This window comes from Bombus pyrosoma, linkage group LG17 (assembly GCF_014825855.1).
Source record: "Bombus pyrosoma isolate SC7728 linkage group LG17, ASM1482585v1, whole genome shotgun sequence".
Lineage (NCBI taxonomy): Eukaryota > Metazoa > Arthropoda > Insecta > Hymenoptera > Apidae > Bombus > Bombus pyrosoma.
Window position 1 is genome coordinate 136,295 of NC_057786.1, and position 21,621 is coordinate 157,915.

At 32.9% G+C, this 21,621-nt stretch overlaps 3 protein-coding genes across 17 annotated transcripts in view; 1 reads left to right on the top strand and 2 right to left on the bottom strand.

Annotated features, from left to right (window-relative positions):
• On the bottom strand, positions 1–15,556 carry LOC122577044 (tetraspanin-1). Of its 11 annotated transcripts, none has more exons than XM_043748118.1 (10): positions 10,514–14,455; positions 10,190–10,436; positions 4,253–4,347; positions 3,364–3,462; positions 2,108–2,236; positions 1,964–2,038; positions 1,757–1,864; positions 1,466–1,630; positions 1,231–1,372; positions 1–435 (listed from the first exon to the last, which is right to left on the bottom strand). In XM_043748118.1, the coding sequence occupies exons 3-10, from the start codon at positions 4,325–4,327 to the stop codon at positions 410–412; spliced, it is 819 nt and encodes a 272-aa protein (XP_043604053.1). In that variant the 5' UTR covers positions 4,328–4,347; positions 10,190–10,436; positions 10,514–14,455; the 3' UTR covers positions 1–409. The 11 variants fall into 11 exon arrangements, with proteins under 11 accessions (XP_043604053.1, XP_043604049.1, XP_043604051.1 ...); XM_043748114.1 differs by lacking the exons at positions 10,190–10,436; positions 10,514–14,455 and adding exons at positions 4,936–5,064; positions 5,294–5,624; XM_043748116.1 differs by lacking the exons at positions 10,190–10,436; positions 10,514–14,455 and adding an exon at positions 14,923–15,547 and having other exon boundaries at positions 4,253–4,341.
• The window catches only part of LOC122577038 (tubulin-specific chaperone D), a 21,499-nt gene continuing 8,347 nt past the window's right edge, over positions 8,470–21,621 (top strand). Inside the window, exon 1 of the mRNA XM_043748092.1 lies at positions 8,470–9,463. The gene's annotated coding sequence lies outside the window, so the exon portion shown is untranslated. The remainder of the gene's footprint in view (positions 9,464–21,621) is intronic.
• Positions 16,518–21,621, bottom strand: part of LOC122577039 (zinc finger protein 800) — a 5,632-nt gene continuing 528 nt past the window's right edge. Inside the window, exons 1-8 of one of the 5 annotated variants that reach the window (XM_043748095.1) lie at positions 21,462–21,598; positions 20,683–21,061; positions 19,670–19,945; positions 19,436–19,583; positions 19,211–19,351; positions 18,453–18,604; positions 17,902–18,379; positions 16,518–17,746 (exon numbers count right to left, since the gene is read on the bottom strand). In XM_043748095.1, the coding sequence (XP_043604030.1) occupies positions 16,680–17,746; positions 17,902–18,379; positions 18,453–18,604; positions 19,211–19,351; positions 19,436–19,583; positions 19,670–19,945; positions 20,683–21,018 (2,598 nt within the window). In that variant the 5' untranslated portion in view covers positions 21,019–21,061; positions 21,462–21,598 and the 3' untranslated portion in view covers positions 16,518–16,679. Of the gene's footprint in view, positions 17,747–17,901; positions 18,380–18,452; positions 18,605–19,210; positions 19,352–19,435; positions 19,584–19,669; positions 19,946–20,682; positions 21,062–21,372; positions 21,599–21,621 lie in introns of those variants that run through there. The other 4 variants (XM_043748097.1, XM_043748093.1, XM_043748094.1 and 1 more) reach the window with 4 other exon arrangements.

A 21,621-nucleotide genomic window follows, 5' to 3' on the forward strand; every position in this document is an offset into this window, starting at 1 on the left:
TTGCTTTTAAATTCTTTATTTGTTTTTGTACTGATTTGCTTTAAAAAAATGAACAATACCTTTTTACTAATTAGATTAATTTTCTAATTATATAACTAGCTAAATTATCGAGCGTCCTGCTTGAAAAAACAAAACAATTGCATTTGAAAGTTTTGTACTTATACCTTTTAGTTGTTGTTAGCCCAATTAAAATTTATATTTACATACATTTGAAATATTCATAGAAAATATTACTCGATAAACATTTCCAATTTTATGAATATTATTAGAAAAGTAATAAAATATAATTGAGTAGATGACGAACACGTGTTCTGGCCTAGTTTCGAGTAGTAAGCTTAAGCCAATTTTCACTTCTATGAAGGAAGGAGCCAAGAAGAAGGTACGAAGAGCTGGCTGTTAATGCATGTGGTCAACAGCAACACCAACAAGTTAAAACTGCAAACGAAAATGTTTTGTGCGCGATATGAACTGACGACAAATGATTGCGTGAACTGCTCCAGTTCGTTATCATTAAATTATCCGCAAAAATCGTAACGGTACAAAAACTATATAGATTCTACTAAACTATTGTGCTATGATATAAGTATAGAAAATTTACTTTAGGAATACGATGACTTTTAGTTAATTTGTAATTTTACTTATATACGAGCTTATAAATAATACAAATATATCATATGTAATGATATAATATTAATTATAGTTATTAAAAATATGATTATATGTATATATAATTAAAAATTTTATTAATAGACATATTGGAATATTAAATGTTCCCAATTTATTCAACATTTGTAGTAATACTGATAATTCTATTAATATAAGAAATAATCCTCTATTCTTTTCAATTTGTTCCAATAAAATTCGTTGTCATAGATGTAGATAGGATAAAAGAAAAGAATTACACTACGCTTATATTAATTTGAAAACTAATTCGAAGCGAAACACTTAAGTTTCGAAGCCTTGAAAGTATAAATAGAATATTTTCATTGCTGTTAATTCACCAAGCATTTTTCGACGATACGTCGACGCAAGCTAAAAGAATGTATTTATTTGAATGTTTTAAAGAAACGTTTCTAAGTTCTTCAAATCGTTTCAAATCGTACTAGAGGAGAAAAATTTGTTTTCTTAAATGATTATCATATATGAGTTGTTTTGATCGGATGTAATATTCGTAAAACGAAATATTCATGAAATATTCATGTTATCAATCAGTGAGAAGTGCAAGCCTACCGTGTTGTGGACGCCAGTAACAGCATGCCAAGTGCAGAGCTAAAATAATAACCAGGATTTCGACAAATGCTAATCCAGCCGCAACGCCGATTACTATAGCCGCATTTTCTTCGATCGTCCTCATTATTGCTCCATAACAACCCTACGATATTTATACAGCTTTTTATATATCCTCGAATGGTCTTTATAATAAATGAATTATAAAGTTATTAATCTAATCGAAGTATTTTCCAACCTGTTTATAATAAGAATTATTTGAAGTAGGACTGATAGGGCAGGTTGGATCCTTCAAAATATTGTTTTCCTTTATACAACATGCTTCAGGTAGAATTTTATCTGTAGATGTCCAATTTGCGCTCTCTCGGAAGTCCAAATGATTGTCTACCCCGCAGCAATGAAGCTAAACATATATAACAGGTTAATGTATGTAAATCCGCTTGTTAAAACTTATTTGTGCTTAAGAAAGATTTATTTAGATTTTCTTTAGATTTTTCCTAATTAATCAAACAAGCAAATTTTTAACAACCTGTGTCATTATGCCATCCCACGTCACTGTAATTGTCTCTGTTTTATCGATGTTACTGGCATAGTATTTGATCGTAGACTTGAGAAAATCTCGTGTACTTTGCTCTGCCTGAAAGAATTGCGACGAATAGACTAGAATAGAATATCAATTTCTATCTAAGATTAGAATTTACGTTACGTTAGAATACGATGAAAGAAATAAACTTACATCCCCTTTAAGTCCAAAAGCCAAACCTACTACAACAGATTCCAGGATCAAAACGAGGAGAATAAGAACACCGTACTATAATTAAAAACTGAATTGTATCGTGTGACACTAAAGTCTCTTTCTTTCGGCTACAAAAGTACTTACGACACAAAGAAGACACCGAGATTCAAACATCGCTCCACAGTAGCCCAAAAAGCTGATCAAAAAGGTCAACGCTCCCGCCAAAATCAAGATGTACGATATTATCCTGATGACGTTGGTGTCCGTTTTGTTCTACGAACAAAATAATTGAATTTAACTCTATGATCAACGTACTATCGAATCATCTGTTAAAATTTAAAAATTTTAAAAATTTTAGTAAAAAGCAAATATACTAAAGCTATAGAAAAACTTTTAGTAAGATCTGAAATATTTGTTTTGAATTTATTTGAAAATTGTAGATTTTCTGAAAAATCAAACGTTAGAGATACTTGGTTTTAGCGAAGGAAAAGATGGAGAGCAAATTATACGAGTTATCTAAGTATCGAAACATAGTTATAACTTATTTAGTTCTAATAATCTATACATGTATAATAAATAATATATAATATAGGTTAATATTATGGTAATTGGAAGTAAAAATATATTACGATTTAGTAATGTAAGCCTTGCTCTTAGTATACAAGTTAGAAAAATTACGTTGAAAACACTGTGAAAGAAAAAACAAAGAGAAAACAAAGGGAAGAATATAATTGCACTTATGTAAAGAAAGATTGTACTTTTCTTTTAGGTTTCAGGCGTACATTTAAGCCTACGATAAATAATATATACATATATACGTAGATACAGTGTGTACATGTTACTTTTATAATTTCTTCTCTGCTACTACCGTGCTTTCTTCGAACAACGACAATTAATTCGATAACGCTGCTATAAATAAATATATATACATCTAATCGGCGAACGATGGTCGGTATAAAATATAAATGTAATATCGGAAAACTGTTGCTTTCGTTTTATTAACATTAACATATTATATTCATTGTCATTGATTTAGAATAGCTGTCTATATTAGGAGCGAACGATCTACAGTAAGTACGAGTGCGAGGAAACGAAAATGAAAACCTGTACACGATAAGAGCTTACGAGTAGAAAGTGCCGGATATATTCTTCTCGGTAGTTAACTAATTGGCAACGCTTTCGTGTCGCAATCAACGGAGCGTGAATCGGTAAAAAGTATCCTATTACTACAAATAATCTTACTACCGATTGTCTTCTTCTCTTTTAATCGTTCGATTAAATAATTTCCCTATATTCTGTCAACACCACTTTAACATGGTCGAGTGAGATTTTTTCGTTTCTTCTTTCGTTTCTTTTAAAAGGGAAATTTCTGTTTCGAGAGAATTGTTCTAAAACTTTACCAAAATGTCCGACTGATCGAGTTTGCCGACGAGATCAGTGAAAGAATTGCTATCGACGAAGAGCCAAACTCCAACCGCCAACGCAGCCCCTCCGGCTACCTGTAGACAAAGCCGATGAAAATTTAATTAATTTTCCAGCACGCCAGGATGTATAGCGAGATCGGAAAGAAGAATTAATCTAGAAGTACAGCGTGTCGTAACAAATTGGGTGTGGCAAGTGAGAAACGAATTACATCGTTACGGTGGCGAAACGGTCGAATCCCTATCGAATCCCTATCGAATCCCTATCGAATAATCCCTTCTCGGATATTCAGCTGAAATCGCTGGCCCTGGTGGTTAAACAGTCGTTTGAATTAGTCGTTAACAGATATTTGAAGGAATATTTGAGGGAAGACGATGCAAAGTTGCGGTGACGCGAATTTGGAAATTCCAAGTACGTGTTGAGAGAGTGCAGGAAACTAGAGAGGACGATGGTCGATCGGTATAGAGGAAATAGTTAACGAGAAAGTGAAGGAAAAAGCTGCGAACTGGCTAAGAGAAGTGGAAAGGAAAAGGAAGGGAAGAAAGAAGAAGATATTAGGGGTTAGGCAAAGAGTTAGATAAATAGTTAGTAACTAGATGGAGACTTAAATAGTTAGATAAGAATTAAGTATAGTTGGACGGATGAGTAGCAGCTAGGTTAATAGTAGGGTATCTACTGTCCGCCGTGTTAAATCAACAGGTCGTATCTACGACTTTCGCTTACATCGAGTGGTTGCTGCCAGGTAGCGGATATAAATAAGGGAGAAATTATATTTTGATTAGGAATCGAATTAACGGATAAATATATATAGGATAATGTCGCAATAAGGAATGCGCAAATAATGTTGTACAGGAATACAATACTTACGAAAAAGACGAAATTGAAGAAACATAGAAAATACTTGGCACACTGCGAAGCACAGCCCATTTTAGCCTCGTTCATTCACTGAGACGTATCTGTAACTAAAAAAAAAGTAAATATCGTTCGGTACTCTTGCGTACTGAATTAAAAATATCATAACGCGTGCTACTTGAACAGTAATTCGTAAACGAACGTTAGCCGGGCTATCGGGCTAAAAACTGATTTTTATGCTGTGCGCGCATTGTAAAATATTTTTTCTAATTGTACGAAGCATTTACGACAGAAGAAATTAAACGTCATACAGAACGTCTACAAGACGTCCTAGTTGCTCGATTAAGACGGCGTATTCGTCGTTGAAATCATCGTAGGCGGGAAACAAAGAGCTGTGAAAATTGGCCGAATTAGGACAAATTTCTGTTAATTAAGAATACGTCCTTTGCATTCATAGTCGAATACAGCATCTAACGAATGACGCGTTAATGCATCCGATTTTATTAAGACGGCCTCGTATTTCGACAAAAGTAATCACGATGTTACAGCGTTTACGTATCGACGACTGCAGCACATGTAACGTAAAGTATATACTATTGTACACGCGTAATAGGTACGTACAATGGACAAAAGTATTGGCACGCGATTCCAAAACGTTTGTAACTACTCTAAACCAGCTTCGATAAAGATGTGCGTACATGGATGTGCACGAAGGGTACCTGTAACCCGCACCCGGGTATACAAAAATTACCCGGTATCTCAGGTATCTCACGAGACCAATCCGAATACGCGAGACAGTTTTATTGAAGGTATTGGCGAACGGGTGTCTGAAAGAAAAAGAAGAGAGAATTGGGAGAACGAGGAATAGCTCTCTCTCTCTCTCTCTCTGTGTGTGTGTGTGTGTGTGTGTGTGTGTTAGCTAGGAGCAAAACGTTTAGAACAATGAAATATAGTTAAAACTCTAACTGGAAGGGACAAAAAATAGTAATACCAGGCTAGGTACGATAAAATCACAAACATCAGATACGATAATAGGAGACATAAATATGTACGAACGGTGGGAAGGGCAGAGCATCTACAGCATCTAGAACATCTAGAGTATCTAGACAGGACACTCGTTGGAAGACGAAAAGAGTCTATTTTAAAATGCGTAAAATAGAAATAGGTACGTTAAAACGCTCGCCAGAGAATTGCTATGGGATATAGCCTAGCGTATCGAGCGAGGAGGAAACAGTGAAAGGCAGGAGAAACGAGGCAGTGGTAAATCGCTTAAGATCCATAATAGAAAAAAAGCGTAGAGATACAGGGAATAATCCAAAGCAAACGCAAACGCAAACGCAAACGCAAACGCAAACGCAAACGCAAACGCGAAGAAATAACTCATCGCCCCGATGGCAACGAGGAATGAAACTATCGCAGCAGAAGGCAGAGGAAATCAGCTGAGCGGCTCACGAAATAATCAGGAAGCTATTAGACCGAGTTACATCGCGGTCCCGCTGCGAATGTCCGCTTTAGCTCTCCTATATCTTTGCGCTCCAGCTTGTAACGTAAAAGCATCTTCTATTACCGACGATGCGTGACGCCGATGATCGTTTGATTCAAAAATATCTTTCGATATTTTCTCAAACAAAAGTAAAAGACATTTCACGATAGTTTCTTGCTAACTAAAAGTCTAACCTTATATTTCTAAAATTTATCGCATTGCCGATCGTACGTAATATGGAACGCGTCAATGACGCTGCTAACGACGACGATACGGAATTGTATTTATTGCGTGGCGGCAATTACGGAAGAAACAATAATAACGAAAAGTGGGTCCAAGTGGGTATTCGTCGTTTTCATCGGGATCATGAGGAAAGAATGTGCTTCGGAAAATTAGGAACCGCATCGTCCGACCGACGCTGTTTTCACCAGTTTCAAGAAGAAACCGTATTCTACATCGAATAGGGTACCGTAGGATTCGGTGAATCTTCTTCGGTCGGCCACGATCGACACGACTAGTGTTGCGTGTATAATAATGGATAACGAAATCGAAACACAAATATAGCGACAACGATGTTCGAGGCGTTGGAAGTAGGGTTAAGACGTTAACAGCCAGAAAAGGAATGCAACTTTACCGAATTAAATCTGTTAGAAAAGTTGTGCGATTTAACGGTTAAAAGGATTTTGGGCGGATAAATCTTGAAAGAAAGAAGCGTGTTTCTCTTTTCAGGAAGCTTTTAAAATCATGAGTGTTCCATATTAGATGCAGTTACCCTATAAATTATCATATTAATTATCAGCAATGTTCGTACTTGTATCTTACGAAAGAGAGATTGCTTTTATAATATTTCGGATCGTGCTTCCTATTACGTAAATATCGTGTACATTCTGTGTACAGGTTATAAGGCGTTTGCATGGTTAATAATATCGCGCTACTGAATCGTTATTATTATCAAATTAGTTTACCAACAACGTTACGCAATTTACGCAATATACGAGTACGTATATATATACTTATATATACTTTTATATATATATATATATATATATATATATATATATATATATATATCGCATAAGAAGAAATGCAACGACTTAATCGTTCGATCGTTCTATCATTCGTATATGATTGATATCGAATTATATTTTTTTGAATAAACCGAGGAATCTGTAAAATTCAGAAAAGCTAAATAGACGTTATTTTAAATTACGCTTGTTCGCGGTAATTACACACGTTCGTAAACGCATTTTCGTGCGTTATCTACTTCCCACGAAGCTCGTACAAAGAAGAGAATTTTGCATAATTAATCGTGTTAACGATGGTCTATGTTCGCGCGGTATTCGCATCGGAGTACTACAACTTGGATACTCCGTTATACGAGTAAATACGAGTAAATTCATAAAAAATTACATCATCACGAGGAAACTCAAACTCTCGCGTTCCCTTTCAACTACTTGTACATTAGTATATGTAATAGCTTCGAAATCGTACACTTTCGAGATAAACGATTATCTAGTTGAAACGATCTAGAGCAAACGTAGAACAACTTGGAGCAATGAGAACAACAAATGCGAGATTTAAAGAACGGGGGCTAACTTCACACATAGGCGATCACAACGCTGCAAACTTGTATTAATTAACGGAGCAATATATTTTGCTCGTGTCCTCCGCTATCACGTTTCTATTACTTTCTATCATTTTTTCTATTACTTTTCTATTATTTTGGTACCAAGTTAATATTCTACGCGTTAATATCCTGCGTATAAAGTGGCATCAAAGTGGAAACGTGTCGTATCGAGCGTCGTATTGAAAGGGAAGAAAAGATGCTTCGAAAGTTAGAGCAAGGTGTGAAAGTATTTGAAAAATTGGAAAAATCTACAACGTTAGAAGATCCATAATTAACTAGGCCAAAAATAGAAACACGTAATTGAGAATTACTCGAGAAATAAGAAATTTGTAACGGAATTGAGAAATAAATATGTACGATCTGTTGTACAGCAATGGTAATAAATCAGCGACGAAGGTACGACACAGTATCTGGATATATCTATATATATATCTATATAATAATAATAATAATAATAATATATATATATATTGTACGAAAAAGTTTTGAGATTTGTATAAATATCATCATCGACGTTTCGATTGCTTGTGCTGAAAAAAAGAAAAATAAAAAGAAAAAAAAGGAAAAAGAAAAATAATTATAAAGAGAGACGCGGCTTCCATTATCCGAAAATTCCCTCGTCCGAAGAGTTACGTCTTCCCATTAATTCGGATAGTGGAGGTTACATAGTACGGACAAACAAAGTACGCGAAACACGGTCATTTTTAATTGTAAATCCGCCAAGGGTGAAGCCAAGAGTAACGAGAGTAAGTATCGAATAAAAAGAAAAGCGACCCGTTGGTCGGGTATAATCGAGTCTGCTGACCTAATTTTCCACGTGTCATCGTCCTCCGAACGAGAATTGCCACCTCGCCAATTGCTTACTCGCAAAAAGGTTACACATCTTTTTTACGCCAGCTACATTCTATCTATCTCTATTCTATCTCTGTGTCTCTCCTACAACCTCCTATAATCTGCGCATTTTGTATTTTAACAACGATATTGATATTTCGTAACGTTATGATATTACCTACGGTCGTGCAATGTACCTTTGTATAGGTAATCGTACGATCGTTTAACGTATCCAACAGTTGTACGACTTGTCTTTTAATAACAAATGTTTAAATCGTCTTCCGCGTGTAGCGATTAACAGGAAAAGTATATACCTAGGCTGTACACCTATATGAGATAAGTATACCTATGCTATACAGCATGGAGAGCAATTCAAAGTATAGCAAAAAGCGAGGTCACGAGGCTTCGTTTTTTAGACGATCAAGTTCGAGGATTTGTCAAGTATATACGAATTTGGCCAATTGTCGGTTGAACAGAAATGGACGATTAACAAAATGGACGGTGTGAAAAATAAGCGAAAAATGAGCGAAAAATGAGCGAAAAATGAGCGAAAAATGGAACAAGTAGAGTAATTCTTTCTCTTTGCCTGCCAATTCCGATCAAAGATCAAATCGAAACGATCTTTTAGAGAGCCGGTGCGTTACACCAACGTCTACGATCGATAACCTGGTGGGTGGGTTCTTCCTGATCGTTTAATCGTCGTCAAACCGATTCGTGGCGGTAGTAAAAATTTTCACGACTCTGTATTTAACAAGCTTAAATGCGATAACGCGTAGAAATTGGCGCGGTAGGTATATCTTGAATATTAAGCGTGCGAACGAGTAGTGCAAATTTTTCAGCCAAACTCGAAGCTTATTTACAAAAAGTACAGCAAATTGTCCGATTCGTATTGAGGTATTCGCCGTTGCTTTCTATAACATCGAGGTACGGTGTTTTTAAAGAAGATCCAACAGGCAAGTCCAATTTTCTATTCGATTCGCTAATTGCAAGCGAACACCGGAATAGGTGTAGCGATCGTAAGGAGCAACGTCTAGCGAATAAGCTGGCTACTGTAAGACGTGCCAACCAACACTCGTTATGACGTCTTTTTTCCGTAGAAGCCACGTGGCCTGACGTTGTCACGCGGTAATTTCACGGAACGTTCTCCTTCGTCGGTGCCCAGACACAATCGGATCTCGTCTAAAGACGCGACACTTTATCGCGATGGGATTCGTCGCTTACCCAACAAGTGGTTCAAAGTTACAGAGAGCAACGACGAACGAATTACTCGATCCAACGGCTTGCGGTATGTTTTTCTTTGCAAGTAAACTTTGAGTTGCGCTGAAAAATTTGGATTATTCGTTCGTTCGCTTAGTAGAAACGATGCAAGCGTATTAGTTGTGTCGTAGATTCCCTTTGTACTATTCGTAAAAGCTGTAAACAGAATCGTTACGACCGTTACGTTAGATTTCTCGTATAAGCGCGTTCTAGGCTTGCATACGTGCGTGCATTATGCAACGAGGATACGATATACATTTGCAGGCACGTTATTGCGTCATCGTCGAAAGTTGTCAAACTCGTTGAACCGCTAAAATTAAACAGATTAAATGCCGAACAAATAGCCATTAATACGACCAGTCGAGCATATAACGTTTCGCGAGAACGAAAATCACTTTCCGATCCAAGTACTTATTACCGCTTGAAGCGTGTTTTTGCTTTCCGCTTTTCTCGACAACAAAATATTCGTACTCGCTTTTGACTCTTGGAACATTGTTCCAACAAATGGCAACTACGCCGATACAGAAATAAAAAGGAACAGCGTGTCGTTAATTTTCAATTTATTTGTCGAAAAATCGTGTGACTTTGTGGAAATCTTGCATTTTGAGATTTGTCAAATTACGTTTTTAGTATTTTCGAATGTTCTACCTTCGCCTTTACTTGTCTCGATAGCAAAGACCGTGTCGTAAATCTCGTCATCGCGCACAGCGAGATCGTTGCTTGCCAAACGGGGTAAAAAGCACGTTCTACCTACGTTTGCCCACGGACGTTGTCTCTCGAAAGACCGAGCCATTCGAGCACCTTCTGCGAAGGTGAGCAGGTACGGATTGTTATCGAGACATAGAAGCGCTTATAACTTTGAAATAAGAGGTCAAATTGGACACGCGTTTACGCCAACTCTTTTCTTCTCTCCACTATCCACTATCCACTGTTCACTGTCCTTGAGTGGATCCCACATATTACGAAATACACCCTGTATACTCCCGTTGTCCGTGGATTTCCTAATTAGACAACATTATAGAATGAGAGGAAAGAAAAATTCCGTGCTTCCTAGGTTCGTGGCAATTACGATATTTACGAAGAAGAGAAGCGATTGAGAATGAGGATCAACAACAACAACAACAACAGTGAGTCGTAAACTTCTTCGGTATAAAGCGGTTACTAATGGAACCTTTCGTAACGTTTTAAGCACCGACTACGCGTGACACGTGACACGCTCGAAACGTAACGTAATGAAACGTTTGTAAATTACATAGAGACAATTATAATGTTGTCAGTACGAGGATAGATCGAAAGATATTAACGGAAGAAGAAGAAACCGGATTGTCGATTGTTATAACGTAGGAGATGTTCCAGGGGCATCGTTCAAGGCCTGTTGGAGCCAATTTTCTTAGCTAAACACAGCTAGCATGCTTTTGAGGTATAGCTCTGCCTTTTCTCGCAAAATTAGTTAGAAATGTACCCAGCATACTGCTTGAAATGTACGTAATTCTTTTCTCTATATAAAAATGATGTAATGCGTTATACGATTATATATAAATACGATATCGACGGAAATAAAATGTACATGTATTGTACGACAGAAAATATAGAATATATAAATATAAAAATATATAATAACATTATAAATATTTCTGCCTGGTATGTATCGGGTGTATAAAAGAAGAATCCAAATTTTTATGCAAAGTTCAAAGTATTCGACTTTGCTTTCTACAAGTTTGAGCTATCTACCGGGCGAGCGACGAATTCCATCGAGGAAAAATGTGTCTTTGGACGAGATGCGGTGGTTGGGGCACCGACCAAAGGAGCACGTTCTGTGAAATTACCGCGTGACAACGTCACGCCACACACTGTTTTATCGTCGTAACGAGGTCTCGCTTGGGATATGTTGCAGCAGCCAGCTTATTCGTTGGACGTTATTCCCTTTCGATCATTACCTGTTCCGATCGACGCCCCCTATCCAAGCGGATAACTCACTTCCAATTCGGACCAACACAAAGATCAAAGAAGTTACTCTGATATATTACTCGCGAATTGCACCGTTTTCAAAATCACTGAATCGAAAATCGATTCATTTAGCTTCGATTATTTAAATTTCATGTTTCATGCTTTAATCGTTTAATTGTAAGAACACTGAAAACAAAATGCTGTTGTTTAATCTCAAAATATCATTTGTTTTTTGATTATTGGTTCCTCGAATGTTTGGACAGGCTACAGAATACAGGAAATGGAGTCGTATTACTTTCAAAATAGACAAACGATAATATAACTCCGTATAGTAAGGAAATTTCGATTAATTGAAACAAACGAATGTTTGAAACATTTAAATTATATATCGTTTATAAATAAAAGGTTCGCATAAAGGCGAATAAATAGGAAGGTTCTCCGTTTTCTCAATTTTTTCCAAAAATCGACTTTCACCACTTTCAAAATATGTAGTCCAATTATATTCGTTCGAACGAGCTTGAGGAGCACGTAACATGACGAGGGCATTGACATTGTGCAAAGTGCATGCTATGTGTTGTTATGGAAACACAATTCATCACAAGAGTAGCTTTTCTTCTTTTATTATTCATCCCTTGTCCAATATATATTAAAAGTAGGTAACAAATACGTTTAATTGCTCGAGTATCATTGTGAAATAAGTTGTAGCAACAGAGTTCACAAGTGATACAACGGTAACGGATATATAATTATCCCAGAAAAATTTTATCCGAGACTTTCTTTCTTCAACTCGTCCGCTTGATCCTGATGCGACAGAATTTCCATTTTTACGAAAATACGCTTTACTTTCATCTCCCCAGTCTTATTTTAATAATACATAGGATCGGTGGAATATAGCTTCTATATTTCTTATTACAAACAGATATTTCTCTACTTAATTATGTACTAATTATGTAATTAATTAATCCGTTAGTATCTAAGAATTAGAAAAATTTAATTCCTTTCGTCCAAGTAAACCAACAAATATATCATGACTGTTATAAAAACATCTGAAAATATTGATTATAAAATAATCAAGGATATTTTCAATCTCATATAATGACATTTATATGAGGTAGAGGGGGATAAATATTTCGAAGGTCTGGTTATCAAAAGACAAAAAACAAAGTACCAAATAGTAAGTGCAATAGTTGCAGAGAAGAAATTATAAGAGTGATATAGATGCGTTTAATTAGACAAGATAATATAAATGCAGAATGATTTTTCAATTTATGAGATCAACGCGAAGCCGGTGTCAAAAGGAAGGCCTTCGAGTTTGCTCAATGTCGTTCAAAACCCAGACCCATAGACCAGACCCGTAGACCTGTAGATCGGTGAAAGAAATGAAAAAGAAGCACACGTTTCATCTACAACGTTATATTCCGCCGCATTACGCATCCATTTTACCAAAGTTTTTCAACGACAAATCAAAAAACGCGAGCATCGACCTCAAAGGCAAATCTAACAAACCTTGATGCAGAGAACGACAGTGACTGAGTGAGTGAGTGAGTGAGTGAGTGAGTGATGATAATCCGGAAAAATACATAAATTAACTTATTCAAATTTTTCAGTGGACATTTGATATAGGTCACAATTTTTTCATTCAATCTGATTTCTTTTAAAAAGACATTGCGATTTTCCTTTGTTTCTCTCGTAGTTAAGTTCATCCGTATGTCATCTTATAATAAAAATCCTTTTTCACATATTTGCTAGCATCGTTTTTTTTTTTACAACCAATTTGTTAAAATCTCATTCATCTCGGTTTTAATGCTAATGGACTGACTGACTTCTGCATTCACCATATGTTTTTTAAGGTAATGAATGTTATGAAAAGACCTTATGAAATATATTATTTGACAAATCGATTCATATATCGGTGATAGAACGATATTCTGTTTTCAGCATAGTAGTCCGTAGTGTCTAAATAGATATTAAAATTTATCGTTTAATTTAAATTGTTACCGTTGTTGAATAAAGCCGTACAGTACGTCCGGAGAACCAAACATTAAAGACGCGCAACTTTCGAACCAATAGATTGCTGAACTTAACCGTCGCATTTCGTCTTTATTCATCGAGTACTACCAGAAAATGCAAAAAGAGGAAAAGAAAACGAATTAAAAGACGAATAATTCACAGAGGAAAAGTTTACCCAAATTAAGAAATTATAAATTATGACTGAAACATTAAATAATGAAAATAATTCACCGATGTATTAATGTTGTTTGTTTAAAACACACACACACACGCGCGCGCGCACACACACGCGCACACACACACGCAAACGTAATAAGGAACCTGTTAGAAGAATAAGATTACCAAGAGATACTATACAAAATCTTTTCTCTTATCAAAAAGTAAATATAGAAACGGTATAAAAGGAGGCAAAGGAAAGAGAAGGGGAAGGTAGGACAAGGAAGACAAGGACAGAAAGAAAGGAGAGAATTTCCAAGAAGGGAAAGTCGTACACCTCGTTACAAAACGAATATAAGATAGTCAATTCTGATTTCAAAATTCGATTAATAAATTATTTACGACATACTACACAAAAGAAATAAAGTAAACATTACGTTTCATAGTCGTACACGTGTTTTTCCAGGAAAGCCAATATTTTTATATCCACTCATTTCTAACAAAATTTGGTTAAACACGTAAAATAGTATGACAAATAGGAGTAAAATTTCATGAGAAAATTATAATGCTATAAAATACTAGTACGAAAACTAATAACCAAGCAGAACAAAAAAAATTATAAGAGAAAGGTTATTTATGAAAACTGATATTAATAAAACTACATACGTTTGTAGATGTTTTAACCAATATAAAAATGTAATTGTGGTTGAAACCCAACTTTATTCACATATACATTACATGTAGAGAATTTATAGAAAGAATCAATTATGAAATAAGATTTTATTATTAAACTCATCTGTTGGTTATATTTCAGTCAGGTATTAAATTAGCTTGTTCTAATCAAATTTAAAGTGTTTTGTGAAAAATGTCGCTAACGAAAATAACAACAAATCTTTAAATAAACGAAAACTTCAAATTTTGCAAGTAATCTAATAAACAGATAACGTAATAAGAAAAAAGGAATCGATATATTTACAATCAATATACTTACATTTTTATAACATCAGATATTTTAGCTTATATTATTCTTAACGTATATTAATCATGGTTTAATTTTGAATTCTATTAAAAAATTCCGTAAAATTTATCAGATACGAAAGAATATCTCATTTTTAACATAATTCTCGTAGTCGTACATATTAGTTAGTCGTACACGAACGTTACGAGAAAACAAATGAAATGCTAAATACACAAAAAAAATCACGTTTATAACAGAGACAAAAATTAATATTAATAAATCGCTTTATAGACTAATATAGATTTTATGTAGAAAACATTTCAACGAAAGTTTCGCGTTCAGTGGGAATTTAAAAATGAAAAGTGATACTTAACGGAAGATAGGAAAAGAAAGAAGCAAAAGAACAGATGACTTACGTTTACGATACCGCGCCTAAAATCCTTCAGCAAAAGATTCCAGGAAATTAGAAGGCTAACGCAAATAATACACTTCACACCACTTCACTGTTTATCGCCATTGTAAACATAATAGAATTGAATTGTAATAATTTTACCGGCGTCATCCGTACTAACAGATTTCTCCAGACACTGACACGAACAGAAAACGAAACGTTGTCTCTCGATGCCGTTTGCCGCGCATCTACCACAGGTACCTGTCGCGGTAGTTCTTCTACCAATGGCGGCAACTTTGCTGTGATAGGAGCTCTCTTGACTAATCAGTGGCTAGCATCTCAAACATAAACAAATCATACCGTTGAAAGTTTTCGCGCCTTTACGCAAATATATACACAAGCGGTTCTTAATCTTTTGTTTACTACGGACCTGCTTTAAATAACTTTTTGTTGTCCCGCAGACCCTTAAGACTTAACTCAACATTTAAATGCTTAATGTGCCAAATATGTATATTTAAAACACCCATCAACTGTTCATCAACAACTCCTCTGAACAATTTAATTTTCAACTTTCAAGTAACAAATGTGTCTGCGTAAACAATTATTTAAATGAAAATTAATTTAATAAAATTTGAATTTAAACGAACAGCTCAACATTGCCTGATACATATTACATACTTTGTCCAATTATTATTCTATCATCACATAATGTTACAAATGAAATTAATTTATTAATCAATAAAATATTAAAAATCCAATAAAGCTATTGCAGATATTTTATTATAACTATAACCATCACATACATATATTTATAATTTATTTTTACAAGATGATTTTTTTTAATCATTTTCTATTTATACACATCTATAAATAATCCATTTCTTTTTTTTTTTTAGAATTTTTCTATTTATTTTTACATTATTCTATATATTTGTAACTTATTAATATTGTGTAAGCAAATAAATTATCTATATGTAACGTGAAATTATATGTGACATACTTATTCCTTAATAGTTTTCACAAATTATTATTATTTAGAATATTTTTCAGTTGTAAAAATAATATCACCCTAATCTATAAAAACCAAAAATAGTTATGAATGCTTGTAATAATTTAAAACACAATAAATATACAAATCTAAAATAAATTTATTTGAATTTACCGGTTTTATTAGGAATTAGAGAACAAACATTGATTTATCTATTTTAAATTAACATCGGATATTATCCATAAATTGTGTTTATAAACTTTCCATCTAAGAGTTCATATATTTATCTTTAACTAAAAGTTTATAAATATACTTCGTTAACACATCTGTGTTTAATTAATCTGAAAGAAATAAAACAAAATAATTAAACTGTGTTAAACAAAAAAGCTTGTATGAATTATCATACAATACATTACAAATTTTAATAATGTTTTTCTTCATATAACTATTATTACATTAAAAAATGTGTTATTATCTACATTTTGCTATCTTTTCTTTTTTATTATTACATATTCTAAATAATTTTTTAAGTAATTCTATATATCTCAATATTTTCAATTATTAATTCTTAAGAAGAAAACAATGTGTTGAAGAATTAAATTCTTAATAATGCTCAACAAAAGTAAAAATAATAACATTACTGAACAAATTAACATATATATATATGTATATATATATATTTGTGAAGAATATAGTTTAAAAATTTACTAAAAATTTGTTCATGGAAATGAATAATATCAATTTAAACAATATATTTCTGACTGAATAGAGACTCCACTATGATGCAATGTTTACTAATTGCGGCACTGAGAAACAGTAAAACTATTTTTAAAACCTCTACTGAGTTCAATTTCGCATTTGTTTACTATGGTGTTATTTTCACAAGGAATTAATATTTCTTCATCTTCTATAGGTTTAAAACGCTTGGACGGCTGGTCTAAATCTTTCTCCAAATTGTCATCTTCCTGTACTGGAGATTTTTTGGCAAGTGGCTTGTTTAAAGATTTCACGATCAAAGAATCTTTACGAAATGTGACCTCCTTTAAATCGTAGATAAAATCCTTGTTTAGAGGCTTTATTTTGTTACGAATAGGACGCTGCGGTCTTAAATTGTCTTGCATATACGCACTTTCCTTTAAATTAGAATCCTTAAATTGTGCTCCTTCCCCTTTATTTTGTAATTTTGAACTAGAGTCTTCAGTTTCTTTCACACCTGTTTGTTTTGCGGAGTGAACTTCAGAAGATCCAAAGATAACTTCCATCACCATTTTTCTAAGATCTTGATCCACTGCCAAAGTATTTCCTTTAATACCATTATCCATGCTTTCTTGAGTTTTACCATTTTCATGAACCACTATTGAATTTTTATCAACTATTTTTGTCTCTGTTTCATTCATCCCTTTCTCTCTCATTTTAACTTCTAATCCCATATTTCCTGGTGTAATGTTAACTTCTACAACTTCTGGAGTATCAATCTCCTGTTCTAAATTCGTTATATTCGACGTAATATCTTGACCACACAAATACTGGTCGTCTGGAATCTGAGTTATCATTTCGTCTATAACAACACGATTGTTTTGAGCGTTGTGAACTTTATTGCAATGTGCTATACAATCACACTTAACGAAACACTTATAGTCACAAAGTCTACATTGATAACGATTCCATCCAATATGAATGGCAGCGTGTCTTCTTAGATTATGCACAGACGGGAATTTTCGTTTACATGGAAGGCACTCAAGCTTTTCGAAGTTTACTATTGAAGCTACTTTCTTTTCCATTGATAATACATGATCCAGTTTTTCAGTTGCTGTGTCATGCCCAATGTTCACTTCTACAGATATGCCTTTTGCAATATTTTCTAGGAATGATATATCATATTACATACTTTTTGTTTTACATATTACATTCTTTTTACCGAAACAAAAATCAAAATAAAAAGATTTGTAAAATATATTTGTATAAACTATAATATCTTAAATCTTATAGATATAAAATATGAAATATTGCTTTTACCTGCATTATTATTCAATCTTTTTGTACTTTCCTTATTTTTTCGTTTCTTACTCCCAACATTAGCTTTATGTTTGTTTATACTAGTATACACAATTTCTAAAGGGTCAGAAACATCACTTGCAGAAGAAAGATTGTCTTTCGCCAAGTTTTCTTGTACTTCATTTGCGAGAATTCTTGCAACATTCCCATTAGATACATTTTGTGAAACTAGTCCTTCACTATTCAACATATCCCAGTCCGCTTTACTTAAACTGGCAACTGCCTCCACGCGAATAGATGTTTCATTAGTATTTCCATTTGAAACATCATTTGATGGAATTTTATTGATCTTTTTGTCTTTAGTTATACTTTCATATGCTGCAACACGCCTATTACAATATTGCAAGTGAGCTGATAACGCTGCTTTTCTATCAAATCTCTTTCCACATCCACCACATCTTTGTAACTCTGTATCCAATTCCAACTGATCTATCCATTCCTATTAATATAATGTATTTTATATTAACGATACTTCAATAAAAACAAAGATATAACTATAATTATCAAAATACCTGTGTTTCATTAGCCCTTAGTGCACTATTCACTAAAGTTTTTTGAGCATCCTCCTTTTGTAAATCTTCAGCAATAGTAGTATCTTTAATAAATGCTTTTTCTTGAATTTGTGATCTGAGTTTCCTCACTTGTTCATTAGATTTTCTATGAACTATATTTCGTATTTAAAAATTTCATTAAAAGAATTCTAACTTCTAAAAAATTAATTCTTGTAGAATTTTTAGTCCAACGTGATTTTATATTATTAATCGTTTCGCAACTGCCGACGAGATATTTCATTACCACGATATCGTTTGTCAACACCATAGACGAAATATGCCACCATAATGATATCGCTTACGCAACGCTATGAATGAGATATTTCACTCTGCAATAATATTTATGCAATGCTACGGAGGAAATATCTTATGTCGGTATTTACAATTGAATGTTAATCATCAGATTCTCTCTGATATTCTGCATCTCTCTTTGTTTCTAACTACAATTACATTTACAGTTGCATTTATTTATAAGAATATAATGTATACTTTAATCACCATTTTACCAACGTTTCGTCCCAAGTTTTCCAATAGGACATTCAGCATCCTAATAAAGACACACAAGGTATCTCATCCATGCAGTGATATATCTCATTCGCAGATGTAAAATTACAATTATTTTCCTCAAGAAGTTATAAAATTAATTAAATTTAATTACATAATCATTAATGAAAATTACTGGAATTAATAAAAATATTATTATAATACTTTTTACACACCTTTAAAGAGATGCCTATAAACACTCCACGTATTTGCAAATGTACTAGAACAACAAGGACATGGGTAACATAACCTGTGAGATGTATGTAGTGTCCTTGTGTGAACTGTTAATGTTTTTTTCGTTGAAAATTTCGCATAACCTAAAAATTAAACAACAATGCAATTATAATTTAAGATGAATAAATATTATTATGCATATAATGGACAAAATAATAAAAACATACATATAGGACAAATAACTTCCTTATCACTTTCTTCATTATTACGAACTTGAGTTATTGTATTACCACTCAACTTTTGACTAAATTCTAAGACTTGGCCATTCAGATCTAACATTACAGTCCTCTCATTTATATTTTTTAGCTCTGTTACCTAAATATTATTTACAACAAAATTTAAATAGCTCTAATTAATTCTATTTGTAATTATTTGCAAGTATTATAATTATTTATAAATACCTGTGCTTTCATTAAATCTGTATGATTCTCAGTTGAAAGCACTGATTCAACAGTTTGATATACTGCCGATGAATTTGAATGTACAGTCTCCAAACATAATCGTTGAGTGTTTGTTTGTAAGTTTTCTATTTGTTTTTTCTGCAGCGTATTAACAATTGCAGTGAGATCCTTCTTTTCCTTTTCTTTGCAAGCTTGACTTCTTAAAATTCGATCATTTCCACATCCTTCTTTAAATAGGCCCTGTGTTTTTTGTATGTCTAAATTATTCGTGGAAGTCTGTAACATATACAATCCATATATTACATATGCATATACATATATACATTTATATATGTACATAACACATATAATATATTATACATAATACACATACTCATTTCTATTCCTAAGATGAATTGTGACAACTTGATAAAAATATAACAGATTGAGAAAATTTACAAAACAAGTTGCAGTAAGTATTATGTAGAATGATCATTTTATATTATATTTTTCTTTATGCATATGAAATAAAAAAATTTTCTTCAAGTAAAAATATTGTTACTACTTGAATATGTATAGATTGGATACTAATTAAAATTATCTAGTCTTAAGTAAATATATCCAAATTAAAATATTTAACGGTATTTCAAACAACAATTAAATGAGATATTTCACCAATATTATCACAAAATATTGCAATTATATAAAAACAAAATTCCTTTTATTCTTAATATTAGATTTATATCAATTTATTTATATTTTATAACTCCAAATTTAAAATGCATTATCTAATGTTCTATATATTTTTTTAATTGAAAATATTACATAATTTTGAAGAAAGATAAGGTTCTGAATCATCTAAAAATCTTATTATCTACTTTTTGACATACGACTCATTTCATCAAAATTGGATTCCATCAAAATATTAGTTATGTAATCTTTAAATACGACATTTTCAAATATTAATTTTTAGCAATCTTGTCTTTATATAAAAATATATTAAAATACTATATCATATACTATGTCATACATACTATATCATAATCGTTGGAGGAGTCCCTAACAAATGTAACATCAAATTTTTCTTTACAATAGACACGTTTATGAGAAATAAAATTGACCAAACTTCTAAAAAGGCTTCGGCATATGCGACATTCATATACTAAATCACATTCATATGCCAGAATAGATCTAACTTCATCACTGCCATTTTCTAAAATTTTGCTCACACGATATAAAGTCGAATCACTTATGTCTATAGGCGGATGTAGTTGTGATAAGTCTGGATTTATAGAAGTAATTCCTTTTGGAGAAAATTTAACTTTCCCAAATTTCCCATTTGATTTTTTAGCTTTTGTCTTTGATTTCATTTTGTATTGAGCGTTGTATATCCAACGTATTATCTTGTTAAAACTGCAACGAATAATAAATTATTAAATTATATAAGCTCATAATATCAAATTTCTTACAAAGTAAAATGTTCATGAAATTCATAAATCATACTATGACAACTATTTATAAATCTAAGAAAATTAGATGTGTTAAAGAAGAAACAATATGAGAATAAATATAGTTGCAAAATTGAAGATGTTATTTACAAAATTACAGAATTATATATGAAAACTAAGGTTTAAAAAGAACATGTATTATTTTTCTTAACAACTAGAATACTTTCAAAATTCAGTAAAGGTTTTAGATTTAAAAGTATATTGAGAAAAGCGTACAATAGAGATGTACCGTCTCTCCTGCATTTTACTGCGTAAAAATCGGTCTTTACTTTATAGATTTTGAATTTATAAATAAAATAGAATACCAAGAATCAAGGAAACGTATTAGAACTGTATTATCCCACAAAAAAATAACGCAATTTAACTCTTCTTAAACGAGGTGGATCCACGATTTCGATCAAGCTGCGACCTCCATTTTTCCGAAACCTAGAAGTTCTTGATTCTACCACCGCTTTGATGAAACGG

What these genes read in the sequence shown, in the direction of transcription:
- LOC122577044 (XM_043748116.1), bottom strand. Translation starts at nt 4,327, where the DNA reads ATGAACGAGGCTAAAATGGGCTGTGCTTCGCAGTGTGCCAAGTATTTT. An exon ending in TCGATCAGTCGGACATTTTG is followed by an intron (nt 2,237 to 3,363) that starts GTAAAGTTTTAG and finishes TTTTGTTCGTAG; the next exon opens with AACAAAACGGACACCAACGT. An exon ending in CTCGGTGTCTTCTTTGTGTC is followed by an intron (nt 2,039 to 2,107) that starts GTAAGTACTTTT and finishes TTTTAATTATAG; the next exon opens with TACGGTGTTCTTATTCTCCT.